At 58.5% G+C, this 26,086-nt stretch overlaps 1 protein-coding gene across 1 annotated transcript in view; it reads right to left on the bottom strand.

The window, feature by feature from the left end:
- Positions 1 to 26,086, bottom strand: part of ZW10 (zw10 kinetochore protein) — a 54,175-nt gene that overhangs the window by 6,086 nt on the left and 22,003 nt on the right. The window contains exons 2-9 of the mRNA XM_069741950.1: positions 12,622 to 12,756; positions 8,690 to 8,791; positions 5,904 to 5,981; positions 4,500 to 4,659; positions 4,163 to 4,312; positions 3,133 to 3,324; positions 1,308 to 1,468; positions 371 to 553 (exon numbers count right to left, since the gene is read on the bottom strand). Coding sequence (XP_069598051.1) covers positions 371 to 553; positions 1,308 to 1,468; positions 3,133 to 3,324; positions 4,163 to 4,312; positions 4,500 to 4,659; positions 5,904 to 5,981; positions 8,690 to 8,791; positions 12,622 to 12,756 — 1,161 coding nt within the window. The remainder of the gene's footprint in view (positions 1 to 370; positions 554 to 1,307; positions 1,469 to 3,132; positions 3,325 to 4,162; positions 4,313 to 4,499; positions 4,660 to 5,903; positions 5,982 to 8,689; positions 8,792 to 12,621; positions 12,757 to 26,086) is intronic.

The following is a 26,086-nucleotide window of genomic DNA, read 5'->3' as shown; positions in this document are numbered from 1 at the left end:
CTATCCATCATTATTAAGGCTTTAATTAGGATCACAATATTGATGGCCTATCCTTACGGCTGGGCTGGACCGCCACGACACAGGACATGTAGCTTTGTGCAGCAGCAGCGATATCGGGACAAGCAAGTATCAAAACAAAAACAAAAAAAAGGTTCTGACTTTTTGATACTCAATGTCCGCTACGCTCATGCACTGAGATGTCTGGATCACACGGTGGATTAATGGCGGATGAGCTGTGGTGTCAGAGGAAGGAGGGGAGATCCGCTCATGTGAACAGATTCCCCTGCACTCAGGTAATCACTAGTCCATCTAAGGAATCCTTTAACCCTTGCTGGAGAGAATACAGAGGACGTACATCGGACTTTCTCACCTTCACAGTGTTATGGATCTCGGAGGTCATCAGGTTCCTGGCGGTAACGATCACGTCCTGGCATTTCTTGCTTGCAAAGTGAGAGTTGACATTTCGCGCGTATTTTAGAAGTTCGGTGGCGTCGCCCTTCAGGTATTGCATCTCTTTAAGGTCATTCTCAAACTGTTCGGTTGATTTGATAACCTGAATACAAAGAAATGATGATGATGAACAAGAGAGAATTAAAATGGAAACGTTTCCTATTAAATGCTCCCGTGTGTAGTGATTGTTGTTACATCCGTGACGTGGCGCCCCCTGCTGCTAATTCCCTCTCAGAACATCCGTGCCATGTGTCCAGCGCTCAGACATCACCCGTATCCTCTTGTACACGAGCAGCCGACCGATCAATACTAAAGACGACGTGTCGCCAGCACTAGACACACATGTAGGACTTTGAGAGAAAATCAAAAGAACAGTAGGGGGCGCTCTATCATAGTGAAATATAGAGCAACAGGTCTGATGCCCGACAGTCACTCCTATCATTCTCTATGGGGCTGCTGGAAAAAAGGAGAGTGAGGCACTCAGCAGCCCCAAAGGGAACAAACGAAGAGGCAGTCCGACACCTGCACCAGTCTAACAAGAATAACTGCCCCGTTTCGACATGACATTGGGGTTAATCCTCGTGTAACTCTGCTGCATGTCCAATACAGAACTCTCTGGGGACAGCCCTGGATTCTAGCTGTGGAACAACACAGCTGAAGTTATAAAGGGGCACTCTGACTCTGGCAGACCCCCACCCAAGATGGAGCCTCCGAGGTTCATTTACCCTCATTTATTGCCATATAATACCACAATTCTCCAGCGTAACGGCTGATAACGGCCGATTGATCATGGGTTAGAGAAGAAGCATTCATCCCGGGGATCCAATAGTTCAGGACCCCGATTATTTAGTAATTACCTCCTCGTATTGCTCCAGTTTGCTGCTGTTGGTGGGGATGGAGTAGACCAGACAGTCTTTAATGATGGATTCTGAAATATCCTCCCAGATCAGATCACCGAGAACTTCAGCCAGGACCACTTTATTTCCTCCTTCCCCTCGTTTGTTTTCTACGGGTATATCTAGAAAAAAAAAAACGGACAAAAAGGTCAAAAAGAAGTCATTCAGTTGTCACCGGAAAACTGGTGTAAAGAATCAAAACATTTGGTGAACTTGTGCAATAACGTGGATGATGCGGCTTTACGGCAGCGCTGCCTCTTACAGAAAGTGATGGAAGTTCTAGCAGAAATGTGACGTTAATTTCTCCCAGAGGATCTGAAGCTTCATACTCCACTGGAATTTAGATCAAGCTTGGAGCTTAAATCACCAGATTATTATTGAAGTCCCGCTCTCCTTGGCCTCGAAAAGCGGAGACTGTCGGTTCCTCCACATCCCAGGTGTTTGGGTATGCGCCTGTCAATCTAACCCAAAATGACAGCTCGCCCCCAATCCCCCCCCATATAAATTAACGTTAGGCACGGTCGGGTGTTCATGAGGTTTCTATGGGCAGATATGAGACATCTCCCCTGAAAACAAGAAGAGTGGAGGTTAAAATTTCCACTGCCCAACCGTTCATCTACCAAGAGGAAGAGTGAAGAGGCCGTCACGTCATGAGCACCAGACGCTTGGCCTGTCCTGATGGCTTTCGTCCAATCTAAAGAATGGATAAAAAAAATAATAATAAAGCCAATGAAATACCAAGGCTCAGTCCACACAGAGTCCGTGGCAGATATCATGGATGCCTTGTGATCTACCAAGATCAGTTGACTTTGACAGATCGGCCATTAATTCCCAGTCTTGGATAATCTTCTCAGCACTGGGTAGATTAGTGCCGCATCGTAAGCTCTTCTGGCCGTCAAAAAGTAGAAGTGACCGGTCCGCTCTTCTGGTGGCCTCAGCCGCTTATTATTAATACATACAATAAATAAAAAAACTGGGTGACGACCACTCCAGGGTTGGATTTTTCAGTGCTGGCGTGGTGCTACCAACCTAAAGTTCCTGTCCTATGTCTTATACTTAACGTTTATCAGTGCCACTCCAGTCCCGCCATCTTATAACCGCCACTTCCGGCTGCCCACAGGCTCTCAAAGTATATGAGCGCCACATTACATGGAGAAGTGACCTGCAGCTCGCCCAGCAAACGCTGGAGCGATCCGGCAGGTCACAACCTGCTGAAGACCGACTGGAGCGACGCTGATAGGTGAAGGTGGTGGTGGGCAAGTATAAGACTACAATCAGGGACCACTGCAGCGCTGCAATACAACAACAAAATGCTGGAGTTGTGCTGTAACCGTATCTTGCAGAATGTGTCACAACCACCTCCTCCCCCTCTCTTCACAATGAACTTTACCCAGTCGAGCATGCTCAGATAATGCTGCTGTTCAAACCAATAGGGTCTGAGTCAGTCTATTGGCGCCAATGTTCATGTGGAGTCTGGCCAGTGTGAAAATTACAAAATTGAGAAGAACTAAAAAAAATAATATAATATAAAGGCCCATTTTGCACAACAGGTCTTTTCTGATGAAAGATTCCATTTAAATGTAAGGTTAGAGGCTTCCTAACTTCAAAGAACTGATCCTGTAGGAGGCATAGAGCAGCGGTATTAGTGGAATAAGTTGTGCCGGCTGTGCCGATATTCTGGAGGAACCTCCTCGGTCTCAGGTCGCACTTCATATGACGTGATGTGTGCATACGAGGCAGTGACTAACCCTTCCTGATACATTATCGGACCTCGCTGGCTCCTCACCTAGTAAGTGCTTGTGCAGCAGCTCCAGCACCTGCTTCAGCTTCAGGAACACCTCTGCGGGCGGCGGGTGCGTCTGGTCGCTCTTGAGGCTGTCGAAGCGCAGTACGACCCCCTGAGGCTGCGTCTCCACGAGGACGTGGAGAGATGGAAACGACACCAGAGGCTTGAGGATGAAGTTCAGGAGCAGCTGACCTGAGGGACAGAGCTGGAGCGTTTACGTACCGCCTTATTACAAGAAGGGCGTCTACCTGCTGCCGTTAACACGTGGTCTCGGCGGGCTCAGGAGCCGAGGCTGCACCATACCAGAGAAATGTGAGCTGTGATTCACAGCCGTCATCTGCCTCCTGGCTAGGTTCACATTGCGTTCAGTGTCTCCGTTTAACGGACTACGTTACACCGCGGCATAACGCGGTGTAACGTAGTTCCTTTAACGGCGCCATTGAATGCAATGTCGGACGCATCGCATTGAGTGACGGACCCGAGACGCGGGCTGCAGCGTTTCCGGGTCCATCACCGCTAGCGCAGATGGAGCTAGCAGATGCTCCATCTGCGCTAGCGCTGTGCAAAGTCGGCACTTGCGTCAGCGCAGTCCGTTTAACGTATGCGTTGAACGGACTGCACTAACGCAATGTGAACCTACAGTCACGGCTTAGCTCCGGTGATTAACCTTTTAAATGCCACTGTCAACCAGACAATGTCTTCACTGCCAATAATCTGCGTGTAAAAATGTCCGCAAGCACCAATCAGATCCGCACTATTATTAGAAGCCAGTTCATAACAGCTGACATGTGCCGGAAAAGGTGCGGGCTCACCGCCGGAGTCCGCACCAAGCAGGGAGAGAGGCGGCCAATGACGTATAAATCAGTCATTGGTTGTTAAGGGGTTAAAAGCTGGGTTTTTACAGTACCAACAAAAGCTAGCGGGTTTTGCCTGCAGAAAAAAAAATAAAACGCAAAGTGTGAACATAGCCTAATTGGGATGTCCAAGGTCCGTGTCCCATCAAAATAATATCAAACCATCAGGATCTTACTGAAAAACTTCAGCTTTGTGTTCAGCTCTCCCAGAATGGCCAAGGCCTGAAGGACAGATCCCAGAATTGGCGCAGAACCGGTGTCGTCCGGAGACGGCAGGGTGCACAAGTGCAGTTCGGTTTTCAAGACCATTTCCAGACTTGAGTAATCTGAAAGTAAAAAAATTAACAAAGAAAATTAAGTGTATTCCACACTGATACAATGTATCGTAACCCAATGTGCCAGTAATAGGAGAGTGCGCCCCACTGGAGGCGGTGTGGTGGGAGGCCGCCGTAAGAGACGGAAGTGTGACCTGGAGATTTCTGCGCCTTCCACCCTTTATACGGAGGTTGGTACCTTTGGATGGGGGCAGCTTCCACACCGCCAGCTTCTGCCACTCCTCCCCGAGGTGGTACAGCATGTTCTGCTTCTGCACCGTCAGCTCGATTCCCAGAGATTTCAGCACCTTCAGCTCAAAGCCTTTCCGAGACTTGAGGATTTTCAGACAGTTTTGTGCCTGAGATTGAAAAGAGAAAATCGATCGTGTCCTGTGATCGTACATTCCCACGGCGGATTTACCCCGACAGATTGTGGCCGGAGAATCCGCTGCAAAATAATGTCACGGCATTGTGGATAAGCGTTTAAGAAACCGGACTCATTCACATTGAAGTGACCTGCGGAGCGATGTGAAAGCGGCTGCAAGACTGGAGCCCATTTGGCCATTGACAACTTTACTAACAATTTCTCACTTCAGAAAAATCCATCCTGTGTGGACATGAGCTGGAATGCCGCTCTCCAGCGCCCATCACTTGCTCCCTATTCGGTCTCTGAGCGGTGAACCACAGATCGCGACAAAGCTGGGATACACTGTAACATTGGTGGCCGGACTGCCAGTACAGGCTCTTCACAACAACTGGCATTACCAGCTGGAAAACATGGCTGCGACATTGTTATGGGCATGCTCTATGACCTGTGCAGAGGTCGCTGTGCAGGGAGGGAGGAGGGGGAGTGACACATAAATGTGGGATCTTGTGTTATCTACAAATAGGTTATAGTTACATTCATTGTAATGGGAAAGTGTAGTGGGCAGTCATGTTGAGGGCAAGAAGGGTGAGGAGGCGAGCTGTAACATCAACAACCAGGAATCACTGTTCTTGAGTTATCTATAATTTGGCAAACCTTTTTTTATTGTAAAGGGAGTCATGCAAGCATGCTCTGGTATCTCTGCAGAGGGCATTGTACAGAAGGAGGAGGAGGTGAGCTGTGACATCCCCCACTGTGAATGGTGGATCCTGTGTTATCTACTGTATATAGAGGTGCTATCAGTCATTGTACAGGAGGAGGAGGTGAGCTGTGACATCACCTATTGTGAATGGTGTATCCTGTGTTATCTACTGTATATAGAGGTGTTATCAGTCATTGTACAGGAGGAGGTGAGCTGTGACCTCACCTATTGTGAATGGTGGATCCTGTGTTATCTACTGTATATAGAGGTGTTATCAGTCATTGTACAGGAGGAGGAGGAGGTGAGCAGTGATCTCACCTATGTATTGATTATATATATATATAGTTCCTCAACCCACAGATTTGAAGTCTTTATATCTTTTTAAACTGTTAAATGATTTTCTTGTTCCAGGAAAAAAAAAAAAAAAAAGAAAGACAGTATTGCTAAATTTCCCATTAAAACAATATAACATACTGTAACTTTATAAAGAGGACATAGCGCGGCATCGGTGATTTATGGCCGCATTAGTCACTTACCTTTTCCAGTTGCTCGGCGGCGCTGATGTAGTTCCTCTCGGACAAGGCGGCGTTGTACGTCTCTATGGCGCTATTAAACTGAAACAGGAGACAAGTAATCAAGTGTCAGAGGGAGAAATCTATAGATCAGATTATTCTATATGCACCGCCTGTGGTGACAGCACCACACAGGGAGGTCGCGCCGTCGCTGGGGAGGGGGTCGTGTGTTGGGGTCTCTCAAACTCTTTACGATGCTCAGTTTTTATTCCCAGCCAGAAAGCCACAGACGTGGAGGAAGTGCATTGTCAGCACATTAGGGGGAGATGTAGAGAAATGGGCCCAGATTAGAGATGGAAGATGGATATATGAGAAGGGCGCACTGCCACTCCTCCACGTTACCCCTTATTTCGGGACGACTCTTCTGCCCTGGTCTCATGGAGGGGAGCGCGGCAGTCACAGCGACGCTCACCCCTCATGACTGTCACTTTCATCCATACCAATGTCGGAGCAGAGATCAGTTATATAAAGTGATGGCGAATCGTATCGTTAGCATCTGTGATCGACCGCGGACACCCCAACCGATCCCCAAAATGAAGGGGCTGCAGCGCGGATACAGAGCAATCGGTCCTACGCTTTATCTGCATGGCGGTGGCACCGCTGCACATTGTGCGGGGGAACTACAGCACAATCCTTGTTACCTTATCTCTCCTGCGCCAAGTGCTCTGTCCTCGGTCTGCGGCTATGTGCACACGTTGCGGAATCTACCACGGATTTTTCCATGCAGATTCCTAAAAATCCGCAGGAAAAACGCCCTGTTTTACCTGCAGATTTACAGCGGAATTACCGCGTTTTTTGTGCGGTTTTCAACAGCGGTTTTATACCTGCAGATTCCTATTATGGAGCAGGTGTAAAACGCTGCGGAATCCGCACAAAGAATTGACATGCTGCAGAATAAACAACGCAGCGTTTCCGCACTGTATTTTCCGCACTGCGGATTTTGTTTTCCATAGGTTTACATAGTCCTGTACAACGCATCGAAAACTGCTGCGAATCCGCAGCGTCAAATCCACAATGTGTGCACATGCCCTAAAGCCCCCGACTCTCTGCTCCAGGGTGCCCATGCAACCCGCTGCGCTCTTTTCACATCACTCTACCCGGCCACGTAGCCGGCTCAGGCAGTGAAGGATCTCCTGAGAATGCGGGGTGTTAGCATGTGTCACTGAGGCCCCAACCCTGTGTCCTTCACTTATCTGCAGCTCCGATCTGATGACCCAGTGAGCCAACCAACCTATCCAGCTCTGCTATACCACCAGTGAGTCAACCAACCTATCCAGCTCTGCTATTCCACCAGTGAGTCAACCAACCTATCCAGCTCTGCTATTCCACCAGTGAGCCACCCGACATATCCAGCTCTGCTATTCCACCAGTGAGCCAACCAGCCTATCCAGCTCTGCTATTCCACCAGTGAGTCAACCAACCTATCCAGCTCTGCTATTCCACCAGTGAGCCACCCGACATATCCAGCTCTGCTATTCCACCAGTGAGCCACCCGACATATCCAGCTCTGCTATTCCACCAGTGAGCCAACCAGCCTATCCAGCTCTGCTATTCCACCAGTGAGCCACCCGACATATCCAGTCTGCTATACCACCAGTGAGTCAACCAACCTATCCAGCTCTGCTATACCACCAGTGAGCCAACCAACCTATCCAGCTCGGCTATTCCACCAGTGAGCCACCCGACATATCCAGCTCTGCTATACCACCAGTGAGCCAACCAACCTATCCAGCTCTGCTATTCCACCAGTGAGCCAACCAACCTATCCAGCTCTGCTATTCCACCAGTGAGCCACCCGACATATCCAGCTCTGCTATACCACCAGTGAGTCAACCAACCTATCCAGCTCTGCAATTCCACCAGTGAGCCAACCAACCTATCCAGCTCTGCTATACCACCAGTGAGCCAACCAACCTATCCAGCTCTGCTATTCCACCAGTGAGCCACCCGACATATCCAGCTCTGCTATTCCACCAGTGAGCCAACCAACCTATCCAGCTCTGCTATTCCACCAGTGAGCCACCCGACATATCCAGCTCTGCTATACCACCAGTGAGCCAACCAGCCTATCCAGCACTGCTATACCACCAGTGAGCCAACCAGCCTATCCAGCTCTGCTATTCCACCAGTGAGCCACCCGACATATCCAGCTTTGCTATTCCACCAGTGAGCCAACCAACCTATCCAGCTCTGCTATTCCACCAGTGAGCCACCCGACATATCCAGCTCTGCTATACCACCAGTGAGCCAACCAAACTATCCAGCTCTGCTATACCACCAGTGAGCCAACCAACCTATCCAGCTCTGCTATACCACCAGTGAGCCAACCAACCTATCCAGCTCTGCTATTCCGCTAGCGAGCCACCCAACATTCCCAGCTCTACTATTCCGCCAGTGAGCCACCCGACATATCCAGCTCTGCTATTCCGCCAGTGAGTCAACCAACCTATCCAGCTCTGCTATTCCGCCAGTGAGCCACCCGACATACCCAGCTCTATTATTCCGCCAGTGAGTCACCCAACATATCCAGCTCTGCTATTCCACCAGTGAGTCAACCAACCTATCCAGCACTGCTATTCCGCCAGCGAGCCATCCGACATAATCCTCAAGGAAGTGAACGGGGTCGACTGTAATTCAAGAACAGCGGATGGACAGGGGAAACAAAGAGGCCACTGCACTAACTCTGCAGCCCCCTTTATCCTTTGGATGGGTGGGAGTCTCAGTGGTCGGACACTGATCATGTGGCTCACCTCCTGCAGCTGCCGCAGCACCGCCAGGATCATGGTGTTCCTCTCCAGCTGATGCTTCAGTTCGGTGAATTCGCTGATCGCCACTTTCAGCTCATTCTGAACCTGAAGAGATAAAAGGAAAATACTGTCCAGTCAGAAGTGAGACCCCCGCGGCTCTGCAGGGTCCGGCGAAGTCGGCAGGGTCCCCACAATCCGGTAAAACTTACCTGCAACATGATTGTTCAGCTCAGTGTGAACACGGCGACACCAAACTGTCCTACAATAAATAACCCATACTTACCTTCTGCAGCATGCAACCAAAATGACGCCCTCCCGCGGGTGTACCAAGATGGCCACCATGGGGGCTTCACAACCCACTGGATAACAAGAGTCGATGCATGCGCCATTGAACTGCTGCTGTCATTGATTGGTTAGAGGCAGGAGCAGGCTGGGTATGGTGCAGGCTCAGCTCCTGAGCTCGCTCCATACACCTGCACCAGACGTGGGACAGACAGGTATGTATGCAAATTGTCTCTTCAGAGAGGAAGAGGACGAGAACTCCAGTGCCACCTATTGGAAGTAGCAATCCTAACAGTCAACATTGACCCTTTAACGAGCCTTGTCACATGACTTAACATAATAGCCAAACCAGAATCTCAGTTTGCAGACACTGTTTCAGAGTACTGCCCCTCGTCAGGGCAAAGTATGAGGACTGATCTGACTAAAGCTAATTACCCCTTAGATACATGCTATATTATGTCAAGATGGGGTAATGGGGGTATTTTATAATTGATGGGAGGACAACTTGTGAGACACAGAGGTGCAGCTCGGCCTTATTCACACAGAGCCGTGGGACAGTCCCGTGCAGAGCGGGAAGAACCATAAGGGCATTGTGCCCATTTATTTTTAGGATCAATAGGGTTCCCAGACATCTCAGACGGGGGGACTCCTCTACCCCACCGGGGACATCACAGACGGGGGAAATCCTCTACCCCACCGGGGACATCACAGACGGGGGGACTCCTCTACCCCACCGGGGGCATCACAGACGGGGGGAATCCTCTACCCCACCGGGGACATCACAGACGGGGGAACTCCTCTACCCCACCGGGGACATCACAGACGGGGGACTCCTCTACCCCACCGGGGACATCACAGACCGGGGGACTCCTCTACCCCACCGGGGACATCACAGACGGGGGGACTCCTCTACCCCACCGGGGACATCACAGACGGGGGGACTCCTCTACCCCACCGGGGACATCACAGACGGGGGGACTCCTCTACCCCACCGGGGACATCACAGACGGGGGGACTCCTCTACCCCACCGGGGACATCGCAGACGGGGGGACTCCTCTACCCCACCGGGGACATCGCAGACGGGGGACTCCTCTACCCCACCGGGGACATCGCAGACGGGGGAACTCCTCTACCCCACCGGGGACATCGCAGACGGGGGAACTCCTCTACCCCACCGGGGGCATCACAGACGGGGGGAATCCTCTACCCCACCGGGGACATCACAGACGGGGGAACTCCTCTACCCCACCGGGGACATCACAGACGGGGGACTCCTCTACCCCACCGGGGACATCACAGACCGGGGGACTCCTCTACCCCACCGGGGACATCACAGACGGGGGGACTCCTCTACCCCACCGGGGACATCACAGACGGGGGGACTCCTCTACCCCACCGGGGACATCGCAGACGGGGGGACTCCTCTACCCCACCGGGGACATCGCAGACGGGGGGACTCCTCTACCCCACCGGGGACATCGCAGACGGGGGGACTCCTCTACCCCACCGGGGACATCGCAGACGGGGGGACTCCTCTACCCCACCGGGGACATCGCAGACGGGGGAACTCCTCTACCCCACCGGGGACATCGCAGACGGGGGAACTCCTCTACCCCACCGGGGACATCGCAGACGGGGGGACTCCTCTACCCCACCGGGGACATCGCAGACGGGGGGACTCCTCTACCCCACCGGGGACATCGCAGACGGGGGGACTCCTCTACCCCACCGGGGACATCACAGACGGGGGGACTCCTCTACCCCACCGGGGACATCACAGACGGGGGGACTCCTCTACCCCACCGGGGACATCACAGACGGGGGGACTCCTCTACCCCACCGGGGACATCACAGACGGGGCGACTCCTCTACCCCACCGGGGACATCACAGACGGGGGGACTCCTCTACCCCACCGGGGACATCACAGACGGGGGGACTCCTCTACCCCACCGGGGACATCACAGACGGGGGGACTCCTCTACCCCACCGGGGACATCACAGACGGGGGGACTCCTCTACCCCACCGGGGACATCACAGACGGGGGGACTCCTCTACCCCACCGGGGACATCACAGACGGGGGGACTCCTCTACCCCACCGGGGACATCACAGACGGGGGGACTCCTCTACCCCACCGGGGACATCACAGACGGGGGGACTCCTCTACCCCACCGGGGACATCACAGACGGGGGGACTCCTCTACCCCACCGGGGACATCACAGACGGGGGGACTCCTCTACCCCACCGGGGACATCACAGACGGGGGGACTCCTCTACCCCACCGGGGACATCACAGACGGGGGGACTCCTCTACCCCACCGGGGACATCACAGACGGGGGGACTCCTCTACCCCACCGGGGACATCACAGACGGGGGGACTCCTCTACCCCACCGGGGACATCACAGACGGGGGGACTCCTCTACCCCACCGGGGACATCACAGACGGGGGGACTCCTCTACCCCACCGGGGACATCACAGACGGGGGGACTCCTCTACCCCACCGGGGACATCACAGACGGGGGGACTCCTCTACCCCACCGGGGACATCACAGACGGGGGGACTCCTCTACCCCACCGGGGACATCACAGACGGGGGGACTCCTCTACCCCACCGGGGACATCACAGACGGGGGGACTCCTCTACCCCACCGGGGACATCACAGACGGGGGGACTCCTCTACCCCACCGGGGACATCACAGACGGGGGGACTCCTCTACCCCACCGGGGACATCACAGACGGGGGGACTCCTCTACCCCACCGGGGACATCACAGACGGGGGGACTCCTCTACCCCACCGGGGACATCACAGACGGGGGGGACTCCTCTACCCCACCGGGGACATCACAGACGGGGGGACTCCTCTACCCCACCGGGGACATCACAGACGGGGGGACTCCTTTACCCCACCGGGGACATCACAGACGGGGGGACTCCTCTACCCCACCGGGGACATCACAGACGGGGGGACTCCTCTACCCCACCGGGGACATCACAGACGGGGGGACTCCTCTACCCCACCGGGGACATCACAGACGGGGGGACTCCTCTACCCCACCGGGGACATCACAGACGGGGGGACTCCTCTACCCCACCGGGGACATCACAGACGGGGGGACTCCTCTACCCCACCGGGGACATCACAGACGGGGGGACTCCTCTACCCCACCGGGGACATCACAGACGGGGGGACTCCTCTACCCCACCGGGGACATCACAGACGGGGGGACTCCTCTACCCCACCGGGGACATCACAGACGGGGGGACTCCTCTACCCCACCGGGGACATCACAGACGGGGGGACTCCTCTACCCCACCGGGGACATCACAGACGGGGGGACTCCTCTACCCCACCGGGGACATCACAGACGGGGGGACTCCTCTACCCCACCGGGGACATCACAGACGGGGGACTCCTCTAACACACCGGGGACATCGCAGACGGGGGGACTCCTCTACCCCACCGGGGACATCACAGACGGGGGACTGCTCTACCCCACCGGGGACATCACAGATGGGGGGACTGCTCTACCCCACCGGGGACATCACAGACGGGGGACTCCTCTACCCCACCGGGGACATCACAGACGGGGGACTCCTCTACCCCACCGAGGACATCACAGACGGCGGCTCTTCCTCCGGACTCACCTCGTTTTCAATAGTTGACTTTAGCACGTCCACGTCCCGGTGCAGACTGCTCACCTGGGCCACCAGGTCCTCGGCGCTCTGCATGCTGGGGAGGAACTCGTCATATTTCTTATTAATCATGTCACAGACTTCACCCTGTGGAGACAGAAGGACCGGACATCACCGCGCATCACACAGGTCCGCAGCGGAGTTACTGGGGTCAGCGGGTGACGGACGGTATAAAATCCAGCAATATGGAGAACACTGCACGGGGGGCACAGAGCCCATCACACAGGTCCGCAGCGGTGTCACTGGGGTCAGCGGGCGACGGACGGTGTAAGGTCCAGCAATATAGAGAACACTGCACGAGGAGCACAGAGCCCATCACACAGGTCCGCAGCGGTGTCACTGAGGTCAGCGGGGTGACGGACGGTGTAAGGTCCAGCAATATGGAGAAGAACGTCGCACGGAGATACAGACCCCAGCACACAGGTCCGCAGCGGTGTCACTGGGGTCAGCAGAGCGACGGGCGGTGTAAGGTCCAGCAATATAGAGAACGCTGCACGGGGGCACAGAGCCCAGCACACAGGTCCGCAGCGGTGTCACTAGGGTCAACTGGGCGACGGACAGTGTAAGGTCCTGTAATATGGAGGAGACAGCTGCACGGGGGGCACAGAGCGCCCATCACACAGGTCCGCAGCGGTGTCACTGGGGTCAGCGGGGCAACGGACGGTGTAAGGTCCAGCAATATGGAGCAGAACACTGCAAGGGGGGCACAGAGCGCCCATCACACAGGATCACAGCGGTGTCACTGGGGTCAGCAGGGCGACGGACGGTGTAAGGTCCAGCAATATGGAGAACACTGCACGGGGGGCACAGAGCGCCCTTCACACAGGTCCGCAGCAGTGTCACTAGGGTCAGCGGGGCGACGGACGGTGTAAGGTCCAGCAATATGGAGGAGACAGCTGCATGGGGGGCACAGAGCCCATCACACAGATCTGCAGCGGTGTCACTGGGGTCAGCGGGGCGACGGACGGTGTAAGGTCCGGCAATATGGAGGAGAACGCCGCACGGGGGCACAGAGCCCAGCACACAGGTCCGCAACGGTGTCAATGGGGTCAGCGAGCGACGGACGGTGTAAGGTCCAACAATATGGAGGAGAACGCCGCACGGGTGCACAGGGCACAGAGCCCAGCACACAGGTCCGCAGTGGTGTCACTGGGGTCAGCGGGGCAACGGACAGTGTAAGGTCCAGCAATATAGAGAACACTGCACGGGGGGCTCAGAGCCCATCACACAGGTCCGCAGCGGTGTCACTGGGGTCAGCGGGGCAACGGACAGTGTAAGGTCCAGCAATATGGAGAACGCCGCACGGGGGCACAGAGCCCAGCACACAGGTCCGCAGCGGTGTCACTGGGGTCAGCGGGGCAACGGACAGTGTAAGGTCCAGCAATATGGAGAACGCCGCACGGGGGCACAGAGCCCAGCACACAGGTCCGCAGCGGTGTCACTGGGGTCAGCGGGGCAACGGACAGTGTAAGGTCCAGCAATATGGAGAACGCCGCACGGGGGCACAGAGCCCAGCACACAGGTCCGCAGCGGTGTCACTGGGGTCAGCGGGGGAACGGACAGTGTAAGGTCCAGCAATATGGAGAACACTTCACGGGGGGCATAGAGCCCATCACACAGGTCCGCAGCAGTGTCACTGTGGTCAGCGGGGCAACGGACAATGTAAGGTACAGCAATATAGAGAACGCAGCACGGGGGGGCACAGAGCGCCCATCACACAGGTCCGCAGCGGTGTCACTGGGGTCAGCGGGGCGACGGACAGTGTAAGGTCCAGCAATAAGGAGAACGCTGCACGGGAGGCACAGAGTCCAGCACACAGGTCCGCAGCGGAGTCACTGGGGTCAGCGGGGCGACGGACAGTGTAAGGTCCAGCAATATGGAGAACGCTGCACGGGGGGCACAGAGCCCAGCACACAGGTCCGCAGCGGTCTCACTGGGGTCAGCGGGGCGACAAACGGTGTAAGGTCCAGCAATATAGAGAACACTGCACGGGGGGCACAGAGCCGAGCACACAGGTCCGCAGCGGTGTCACTGGGGTCAGCGGGGCGACGGACAGTGTAAGGTCCAGCAATATGGAAAACGCCGCACGGGGAGCACAGAGCCCAGCACACAGGTCCGCAGCGGTGTCACTGGGGTCAGCGGGGCGACGGACGGTGTAAGGTCCAGCAATATAGAGAACACTGCACGGGGGGCACAGAGCCCAGCACACAGGTCCGCAGCGGTCTCACTGGGGTCAGCGGGGCGACAAACGGTGTAAGGTCCAGCAATATAGAGAACACTGCACGGGGGGCACAGAGCCGAGCACACAGGTCCGCAGCGGTGTCACTGGGGTCAGCGGGGCGACGGACAGTGTAAGGTCCAGCAATATGGAAAACGCCGCACGGGGAGCACAGAGCCGAACACACAGGTCCGCAGCGGTGTCACTGGGGTCAGCGGGGCGACGGACGGTGTAAGGTCCAGCAATATAGAGAACACTGCACGGGGGGCACAGAGCCCAGCACACAGGTCCGCAGCGGTGTCACTGGGGTCAGCGGGTGACGGACGGTGTAAGGTCCAGCAATATAGAGAACACTGCACGAGGGGCACAGAGCCCAGCACACAGGTCCGCAGCGGAGTCACTGGGGTCAGCGGGTGACGGACAGTGTAAGGTCCAGCAATATAGAGAACACTGCACGGGGGGCACAGAGCCCATCACACAGGTCCGCAGCGGAGTCACTGGGGTCAGCGGGTGACGGACGGTGTAAGGTCCAGCAATATAGAGAACACTGCACGGGGGGCACAGAGCCCATCAAACAGGTCCGCAGCGGAGTCACTGGGGTCAGCGGGGCGACGGACAGTGTAAGGTCCAGCAATATGGAGAACGCTGCACGGGGGGCACAGAGCCCAGCACACAGGTCCGCAGCGGAGTCACTGGGGTCAGCGGGGCGACGGACAGTGTAAGGTCCAGCAATATGGAGAACGCTGCACGGGGGGCACAGAGCCCAGCACACAGGTCCGCAGCGGTCTCACTGGGGTCAGCGGGGCGACAAACGGTGTAAGGTCCAGCAATATAGAGAACACTGCACGGGGGGCACAGAGCCGAGCACACAGGTCCGCAGCGGTGTCACTGGGGTCAGCGGGGCAACGGACAGTGTAAGGTCCAGCAATATGGAGAATGCCGCACGGGGGCACAGAGCCCAGCACACAGGTCCGCAGCGGTGTCACTGGGGTCAGCGGGGCAACGGACAGTGTAAGGTCCAGCAATATGGAGAACGCCGCACGGGGGCACAGAGCCCAGCACACAGGTCCGCAGCGGTGTCACTGGGGTCAGCGGGGCAACGGACAGTGTAAGGTCCAGCAATATGGAGAACACTGCACGGGGGGCATAGAGCCCATCACACAGGTCCGCAGCAGTGTCACTGTGGTCAGCGGGGCAACGGACAGTGTAAGGTCCAGCAATATGGAGAACGCAGCACGGGGGCACAGAGCCCAGCACACAGGTCCGCAGAAGTGTCACTGGGGTCAGCGGGGCGACGGACAGTGTAAGGTACAGCAATATGGAGAACGCTGCACGGGGGGCACAGAGCCCAGCACACAGGTCCGCAGCGGTCTCACTGGGGTCAGCGGGGCGACAAACGGTGTAAGATCCAGCAATATAGAGAACGCAGCACGGGGGGCACAGAGCCGAGCACACAGGTCCGCAGCGGTGTCACTAGGGTCAGCGGGGCGACGGACAGTGTAAGGTCCAGCAATATGGAGAACGCCGCACGGGGAGCACAGAGCCCAGCACACAGGTCCGCAGCGGTGTCACTGGGGTCAGCGGGGCGACGGACAGTGTAAGGTCCAGCAATATGGAGAACGCTGCACGGGGGGCACAGAGCCCAGCACACAGGTCCGCAGCGGTGTCACTGGGGTCAGCGGGTGACGGACGGTGTAAGGTCCAGCAATATAGAGAACACTGCACGGGGGGCACAGAGCCCAGCACACAGGTCCGCAGCGGTGTCACTGGGGTCAGCGGATGACGGACGGTGTAAGGTCCAGCAATATAGAGAACACTGCACGAGGGGCACAGAGCCCAGCACACAGGTCCGCAGCGGAGTCACTGGGGTCAGCGGGTGACGGACAGTGTAAGGTCCAGCAATATAGAGAACACTGCACGGGGGGCACAGAGCCCATCACACAGGTCCGCAGCGGAGTCACTGGGGTCAGCGGGTGACGGACGGTGTAAGGTCCAGCAATATAGAGAACACTGCACGGGGGGCACAGAGCCCAGCACACAGGTCCGCAGCGGAGTCACTGGGGTCAGCGGGGCGACGGACAGTGTAAGGTCCAGCAATATGGAGAACGCTGCACGGGGGGCACAGAGCTCAGCACACAGGTCCACAGCGGTGTCACTGGGGTCAGCGGGGAGATGGACGGTGTAAGGTCCTGTAATATGGAGGAGACAGCTGCACGGGGAGCACAGAGCCCAGCACACAGGTCCGCAGCGGTGTCACTGGGGTCAGCGGGGCAACGGACAGTGTAAGGTCCAGCAATATGGAGAACACTGCACGGGGGGCATAGAGCCCATCACACAGGTCCGCAGCGGTGTCACTGGGGTCAGCGGGGCAACGGACAGTGTAAGGTCCAGCAATATGGAGAACGCAGCACGGGGGCACAGAGCCCAGCACACAGGTCCGCAGCGGTGTCACTGGGGTCAGCGGGGCGACGGACAGTGTAAGGTACAGCAATATGGAGAACGATGCACGGGGGGCACAGAGCCCAGCACACAGGTCCGCAGCGTTCTGACTGGGGTCAGCGGGGCGACAAACGGTGTAAGGTCCAGCAATATAGAGAACGCCGCACGGGGGGCACAGAGCCGAGCACACAGGTCCGCAGAGGTGTCACTGGGGTCAGCGGGGCGACGGACAGTGTAAGGTCCAGCAATATGGAGAACGCCGCACGGGGAGCACAGAGCCCAGCACACAGGTCCACAGCGGTGTCACTGGGGTCAGCGGGGCGACGGACAGTGTAAGGTCCAGCAATATGGAGAACGCTGCACGGGGGGCACAGAGCCCAGCACACAGGTCCGCAGCGGTGTCACTGGGGTCAGCGGGTGACGGACGGTGTAAGGTCCAGCAATATAGAGAACACTGCACGGGGGGCACAGAGCCCAGCACACAGGTCCGCAGCGGTGTCACTGGGGTCAGAGGGTGACGGACGGTGTAAGGTCCAGCAATATAGAGAACACTGCACGGGGGGCACAGAGCCCAGCACACAGGTCCGCAGCGGTGTCACTGGGGTCAGAGGGCAACGGACAGTGTAAGGTCCAGCAATATAGAGAACACTGCACGAGGGGCACAGAGCCCAGCACACAGGTCCGCAGCGGAGTCACTGGGGTCAGCGGGTGACGGACAGTGTAAGGTCCAGCAATATAGAGAACACTGCACGGGGGGCACAGAGCCCATCACACAGGTCCGCAGCGGAGTCACTGGGGTCAGCGGGTGACGGACGGTGTAAGGTCCAGCAATATAGAGAACACTGCACGGGGGGCACAGAGCCCATCAAACAGGTCCGCAGCGGAGTCACTGGGGTCAGCGGGTGACGGACGGTGTAAGGTCCAGCAATATAGAGAACACTGCACGGGGGGCACAGAGCCCAGCACACAGGTCCGCAGCGGAGTCACTGGGGTCAGCGGGGCGACGGACAGTGTAAGGTCCAGCAATATGGAGAACGCTGCACGGGGGGCACAGAGCTCAGCACACAGGTCCGCAGCGGTGTCACTGGGGTCAGCGGGGAGATGGACGGTGTAAGGTCCTGTAATATGGAGGAGACAGCTGCACGGGGAGCACAGAGCCCAGCACACAGGTCCACAGCGGTGTCACTGGGGTCAGCGGGGTGACGGACAGTTGTAAGGTCCAGCAATATGGAGGAGAACGCTGCACGGGGGGCACAGAGCCCAGCACACAGGACCACAGCGGTGTCACTGGGGTCAGCAGGCAACGGACGGTGTAAGGTCCTGTAATATGGAGAACACTGCACGGGGAGCACAGAGCCCAGCACACAGGTCCGCAGCGGTGTCACTGGGGTCAGCGGGGCGACGGACAGTGTAAGGTCCAGCAATATGGAGAACGCTGCACGGGGGGCACAGAGCCCAGCACACAGGTCCGCAGCGGTGTCACTGGGGTCAGCGGGTGACGGACGGTGTAAGGTCCTGTAATATGGAGGAGAACGCTGCACGGGGGGCACAGAGCCCAGCACACAGGTCTGCAGCGGTGTCACTGGGGTCAGCGGGGAGATGGACGGTGTAAGGTCCTGTAATATGGAGGAGACAGCTGCACGGGGGGCACAGAGCCCAGCACACAGGTCCTCAGCGGAGTCACTGGGGTCAACGGGTGACGGACGGTGTAAGGTCCAGCAATATGGAGGAGAACGCTGCACGGGGGGCACAGAGCCCAGCACACAGGTCCGCAGCGGTGTCACTGGGGTCAGCGGGGCGACGGACAGTGTAAGGTCCAGCAATATGGAGAACGCTGCACGGGGGGCACAGAGCCCAGCACACAGGTCCGCAGCGGTGTCACTGGGGTCAGCGGGTGACGGACGGTGTAAGGTCCTGTAATATGGAGGAGACAGCTGCACGGGGGGCACAGAGCCCAGCACACAGGTCCGCAGCGGTGTCACTGGGGTCAGCGGGTGACGGATGGTGTAAGGTCCTGTAATATGGAGGAGAACGCTGCACGGGGGGCACAGAGCCCAGCACACAGGTCCGCAGCGGTGTCACTGGGGTCAGCGGGGAGATGGACGGTGTAAGGTCCTGTAATATGGAGGAGACAGCTGCACGGGGGGCACAGAGCCCATCACACAGGTCCGCAGCGGTGTCACTGGGGTCAGCGGGCGACGGACGGTGTAAGGTCCTGTAATATGGAGGAGAACGCTGCACGGGGGGCACAGAGCCCAGCACACAGGTCCACAGCGGTGTCACTGGGGTCAGCGGGGCAACGGACGGTGTAAGGTCCTGTAATATGGAGAACACTGCACGGGGAGCACAGAGCCCAGCACACAGGTCCGCAGCGGAGTCACTGGGGTCAGCGGGTGACGGACGGTGTAAGGTCCTGTAATATGGAGGAGAACGCTGCACGGGGGGCACAGAGCCCAGCACACAGGTCCACAGCGGTGTCACTGGGGTCAGCGGGTGACGGACGGTGTAAGGTCCTGTAATATGGAGAACGCTGCACGGGGGGCACAGAGCCCAGCACACAGGTCCGCAGCGGTGTCACTGGGGTCAGCGGGACGACGGACGGTGTAAGGTCCTGTAATATGGAGGAGAACGCTGCACGGGGGGCACAGAGCCCAGCACACAGGTCCGCAGCGGTGTCACTGGGGTCAGCGGGTGACGGACGGTGTAAGGTCCTGTAATATGGAGGAGAACGCTGCACGGGGGGCACAGAGCCCAGCACACAGGTCTGCAGCGGTGTCACTGGGGTCAGCGGGGCGACGGACGGTGTAAGGTCCTGTAATATGGAGGAGAACGCTGCACGGGGGGCACAGAGCCCAGCACACAGGTCCGCAGCGGTGTCACTGGGGTCAGCGGGTGACGGACGGTGTAAGGTCCTGTAATATGGAGGAGAACGCTGCACGGGGGGCACAGAGCCCAGCACACAGGTCCACAGCGGTGTCACTGGGGTCAGCGGGGAGATGGACGGTGTAAGGTCCTGTAATATGGAGGAGACAGCTGCACGGGGGGCACAGAGCCCATCACACAGGTCCGCAGCGGTGTCACTGGGGTCAGCGGGCGACGGACGGTGTAAGGTCCTGTAATATGGAGGAGACAGCTGCACGGGGGGGGACAGAGCCCATCACACAGGTCCGCAGCGGTGTCACTGGGGTCAGCGGGGCAACGGACGGTGTAAGGTCCTGTAACATGGAGAACACTGCACGGGGAGCACAGAGCCCAGCACACAGGTCCGCAGCGGAGTCACTGGGGTCAGCGGGTGACGGACGGTGTAAGGTCCAGCAATATGGAGGAGAACGCTGCACGGGGGGCACAGAGCCCAGCACACAGGTCCGCAGCGGTGTCACTGGGGTCAGCGGGGCGACGGACAGTGTGAGGTCCAGCAATATGGAGAACGCTGCACGGGGGGCACAGAGCCCAGCACACAGGTCCGCAGCGGTGTCACTGGAGTCAGCGGGTGACGGACGGTGTAAGGTCCTGTAATATGGAGGAGAACGCTGCACGGGGGGCACAGAGCCCATCACACAGGTCCACAGCGGTGTCACTGGGGTCAGCGGGGCGACGGACAGTGTAAGGTCCTGTAATATGGAGAACACTGCACGGGGGGCACAGAGCCCAGCACACAGGTCCGCAGCGGAGTCACTGGGGTCAGCGGGTGACGGACGGTGTAAGGTCCAGCAATATGGAGGAGAACGCTGCACGGGGGGCACAGAGCCCAGCACACAGGTCCGCAGCGGTGTCACTGGGGTCAGCGGGGCGACGGACAGTGTAAGGTCCAGCAATATGGAGAACGCTGCACGGGGGGCACAGAGCCCAGCACACAGGTCCGCAGTGGTGTCACTGGGGTCAGCGGGGTGACGGACAGTTGTAAGGTCCAGCAATAGAGAGGAGAACGCTGCACGGGGGGCACAGAGCCCAGCACACAGGTCCACAGCGGTGTCACTGGGGTCAGCGGGGCGACGGACGGTGTAAGGTTCTGTAATATGGAGAACGCTGCACGGGGGGCACAGTGCCCAGCACACAGGTCCACAGCGGTGTCACTGGGGTCAGCGGGGCGACGGACGGTGTAAGGTCCTGTAATATGGAGAACGCTGCACGGGGGGCACAGAGCCCAGCACACAGGTCCACAGCGGTGTCACTGGGGTCAGCGGGGCGATGGACGGTGTAAGGTCCTGTAATATGGAGAACGCTGCACGGGGGGCACAGAGCCCATCACACAGGTCCGCAGCGGTGTCACTGGGGTCAGCGGGGCGATGGACGGTGTAAGGTCCTGTAATATGGAGAACGCTGCACGGGGGGCACAGAGCCCAGCACACAGGTCCGCAGCGGTGTCACTGGGGTCAGCGGGCGATGGACGGTGTAAGGTCCAGCAATATAGAGAACACTGCACGGGGGGCACAGAGCCCAGCACACAGGTCCACAGCGGTGTCACTGGGGTCAGCGGGCGATGGACGGTGTAAGGTCCTGTAATATGGAGAACGCTGCACGGGGGGCACAGAGCCCAGCACACAGGACCACAGCGGTGTCACTGGGGTCAGCGGGTGACGGAAGGTGTAAAGTCCTGTAATATGGAGAACGCTGCACGGGGGCACAGAGCCCATCACACAGGTCAGTAGCGGTGTCACTGGGGTCAGCGGGTGACGGACGGTGTAAGGTCCTGTAATATGGAGGAGAACGCTGCACGGGGGGCACAGAGCCCAGCACACAGGTCCGCAGCGGAGTCACTGGGGTCAGCGGGTGCCGGACGGTGTAAGGTCCTGTAATATGGAGGAGAACGCTGCACGGGGGCACAGAGCCCAGCACACAGGTCCGCAGCGGTGTCTCTGGGGTCAGCGGGGCGATGGACGGTGTAAGGTCCTGTAATATGGAGAACACTGCACGGGGGGCACAGAGCCCAGCACACAGGTCCGCAGCGGTGTCTCTGGGGTCAGCGGGCGATGGACGGTGTAAGGTCCTGTAATATGGAGGAGACAGCTGCACGGGGGGCACAGAGCCCATCACACAGGTCCGCAGCGGTGTCACTGGGGTCAGCGGGGCGAAGGACGGTGTAAGGTCCTGTAATATGGAGAACACTGCACGGGGGGCACAGAGCCCAGCACACAGGTCCGCAGCGGTGTCTCTGGGGTCAGCGGGGCGATGGACGGTGTAAGGTCCTGTAATATGGAGAACGCTGCACGGGGGGCACAGAGCCCATCACACAGGTCCGCAGCGGTGTCACTGGGGTCAGCGGGGCGACGGACAGTGTAAGGTCCAGCAATATGGAGAACGCTGCACGGGGGGCACAGAGCCCAGCACACAGGTCCGCAGCGGTGTCACTGGGGTCAGCGGGTGACGGATGGTGTAAGGTCCTGTAATATGGAGAACACTGCACGGGGGGCACAGAGCCCAGCACACAGGTCCGCAGCGGTGTCTCTGGGGTCAGCGGGCGATGGACGGTGTAAGGTCCTGTAATATGGAGGAGAACGCTGCACGGGGGGCACAGAGCCCAGCACACAGGTCCGCAGCGGTGTCTCTGGGGTCAGCGGGGCGATGGACGGTGTAAGGTCCTGTAATATGGAGAACGCTGCACGGGGGGCACAGAGCCCATCACACAGGTCCGCAGCGGTGTCACTGGGGTCAGCGGGGCGATGGACGGTGTAAGGTCCTGTAATATGGAGGAGAACGCTGCACGGGGGGCACAGAGCCCAGCACACAGGTCCACAGCGGTGTCACTGGGGTCAGCGGGGCGACGGACAGTGTAAGGTCCAGCAATATGGAGAACGCTGCACGGGGGGCACAGAGCCCAGCACACAGGTCCACAGCGGTGTCACTGGGGTCAGCGGGGCGACGGACGGAGTAAGGTCCTGTAATATGGAGGAGAACGCTGCACGGGGGGCACAGAGCCCAGCACACAGGTCCACAGCGGTGTCACTGGGGTCAGCGGGGCGACGGACGGTGTAAGGTCCTGTAATATGGAGGAGAACGCTGCACGGGGGGCACAGAGCCCAGCACACAGGTCCACAGCGGTGTCACTGGGGTCAGCGGGTGACGGACGGTGTAAGGTCCTGTAATATGGAGGAGAACGCTGCACGGGGGGCACAGAGCCCAGCACACAGGTCCGCAGCGGTGTCACTGGGGTCAGCGGGGCGACGGACGGTGTAAGGTCCTGTAATATGGAGGAGAACGCTGCACGGGGGGCACAGAGCCCAGCACACAGGTCCACAGCGGTGTCACTGGGGTCAGCGGGGCGACGGACGGTGTAAGGTCCTGTAATATGGAGAACGCTGCACGGGGGGCACAGAGCCCAGCACACAGGTCCTTAGCGGTGTCACTGGGGTCAGCGTGGCGATGGACGGTGTAAGGTCCAGCAATATGGAAGAGACAGCTGCACGGGGGGCACAGAGCCCAGCACACAGGTCCGCAGCAGTGTCACTGGGGTCAGCGGGCGACGGACGGTGTAAGGTCCTGTAATATGGAGAACGCTGCACGAGGGGCACAGAGCCCAGCACACAGGTCCACAGCGGTGTCACTGGGGTCAGCGGGTGACGGACGGTGTAAGGTCCAGCAATATGGAGAACGCTGCACGGGGGGCACAGAGCCCAGCACACAGGTCCGCAGCGGTGTCACTGGGGTCAGCGGGGCGATGGACGGTGTAAGGTCCTGTAATATGGAGGAGACAGCTGCACGGGGGGCACAGAGCCCATCACACAGGTCCGCAGCGGTGTCACTGGGGTCAGCGGGCGATGGACGGTGTAAGGTCCTGTAATATGGAGGAGAACGCTGCACGGGGGGCACAGAGCCCATCACACAGGTCCACAGCGGTGTCACTGGGGTCAGCGGGGCGATGGACGGTGTAAGGTCCTGTAATATGGAGGAGACAGCTGCACGGGGAGCACAGAGCCCAGCACACAGGTCTGCAGCGGTGTCACTGGGGTCAGCGGGTGACGGACAGTGTAAGGTCCTGTAATATGGAGGAGAACGCTGCACGGGGGGCACAGAGCCCAGCACACAGGTCCGCAGCGGTGTCACTGGGGTCAGCGGGTGACGGACGGTGTAAGGTCATGTAATATGGAGGAGAACGCTGCACGGGGGCACAGAGCCCATCACACAGGTCCGCAGCGGTGTCACTGGGGTCAGCGGGGCGATGGACGGTGTAAGGTCCTGTAATATGGAGAACGCTGCACGGGGAGCACAGAGTCCAGCACACAGGTCCGCAGCGGTGTCACTGGGGTCAGCGGGGCGACGGACGGTGTAAGGTCCTGTAATATGGAGGAGAACGCTGCACGGGGGGAACAGAGCCCAGCACACAGGTCCACAGCGGTGTCACTGGGGTCAGCGGGGTGACGGACGGTGTAAGGTCCTGTAATATGGAGGAGAACGCTGCACGGGGGGAACAGAGCCCAGCACACAGGTCCGCAGCGGTGTCTCTGGGGTCAGCGGGCGACGGACGGTGTAAGGTCCTGTAATATGGAGGAGAACGCTGCACGGGGGGAACAGAGCCCAGCACACAGGTCCACAGCGGTGTCACTGGGGTCAGCGGGTGACGGACGGTGTAAGGTCCTGTAATATGGAGGAGAACGCTGCACGGGGGGCACAGAGCCCAGCACACAGGTCCACAGCGGTGTCACTGGGGTCAGCGGGTGACGGACGGTGTAAGGTCATGTAATATGGAGGAGAACGCTGCACGGGGGGCACAGAGCCCAGCACACAGGTCCGCAGCGGTGTCACTGGGGTCAGCGGGTGACGGACGGTGTAAGGTCATGTAATATGGAGGAGAACGCTGCACGGGGGGCACAGAGCCCAGCACACAGGTCCGCAGCGGTGTCACTGGGGTCAGCGGGGCGATGGACGGTGTAAGGTCCTGTAATATGGAGAACGCTGCACGGGGGGCACAGAGCCCAGCACACAGGTCCGCAGCGGTGTCACTGGGGTCAGCGGGCGATGGACGGTGTAAGGTCCTGTAATATGGAGGAGAACGCTGCACGGGGGGCACAGAGCCCAGCACACAGGTCCACAGCGGTGTCACTGGGGTCAGCGGGTGACGGACGGTGTAAGGTCCTGTAATATGGAGGAGAACGCTGCACGGGGGGCACAGAGCCCAGCACACAGGTCCGCAGCGGTGTCACTGGGGTCAGCGGGTGATGGACGGTGTAAGGTCATGTAATATAGAGGAGAACGCTGCACGGGGAGCACAGAGCCCAGCACACAGGTCCACAGCGGTGTCACTGGGGTCAGCGGGTGACGGACGGTGTAAGGTCCTGTAATATGGAGGAGAACGCTGCACGGGGGGCACAGAGCCCAGCACACAGGTCCGCAGCGGTGTCACTGGGGTCAGCGGGGCGACGGACGGTGTAAGGTCCTGTAATATGGAGAACGCTGCACGGGGGGCACAGAGCCCAGCACACAGGTCCGCAGCGGTGTCACTGGGGTCAGCGGGCGATGGACGGTGTAAGGTCCTGTAATATGGAGGAGAACGCTGCACGGGGGGCACAGAGCCCAGCACACAGGTCCGCAGCGGTGTCACTGGGGTCAGCGGGTGACGGACGGTGTAAGGTCATGTAATATGGAGGAGAACGCTGCACGGGGGGCACAGAGCCCAGCACACAGGTCCGCAGCGGTGTCACTGGGGTCAGCGGGTGACGGACGGTGTAAGGTCCTGTAATATAGAGAACGCTGCACGGGGGGCACAGAGCCCAGCACACAGGTCCACAGCGGTGTCACTGGGGTCAGCGGGTGACAGACGGTGTA

This window comes from Ranitomeya imitator, chromosome 10, assembly GCF_032444005.1.
Source record: "Ranitomeya imitator isolate aRanImi1 chromosome 10, aRanImi1.pri, whole genome shotgun sequence".
NCBI classification, from domain to species: Eukaryota; Metazoa; Chordata; class Amphibia; order Anura; family Dendrobatidae; genus Ranitomeya; species Ranitomeya imitator.
This window is presented reverse-complemented; position numbering and strand designations above follow the sequence as displayed.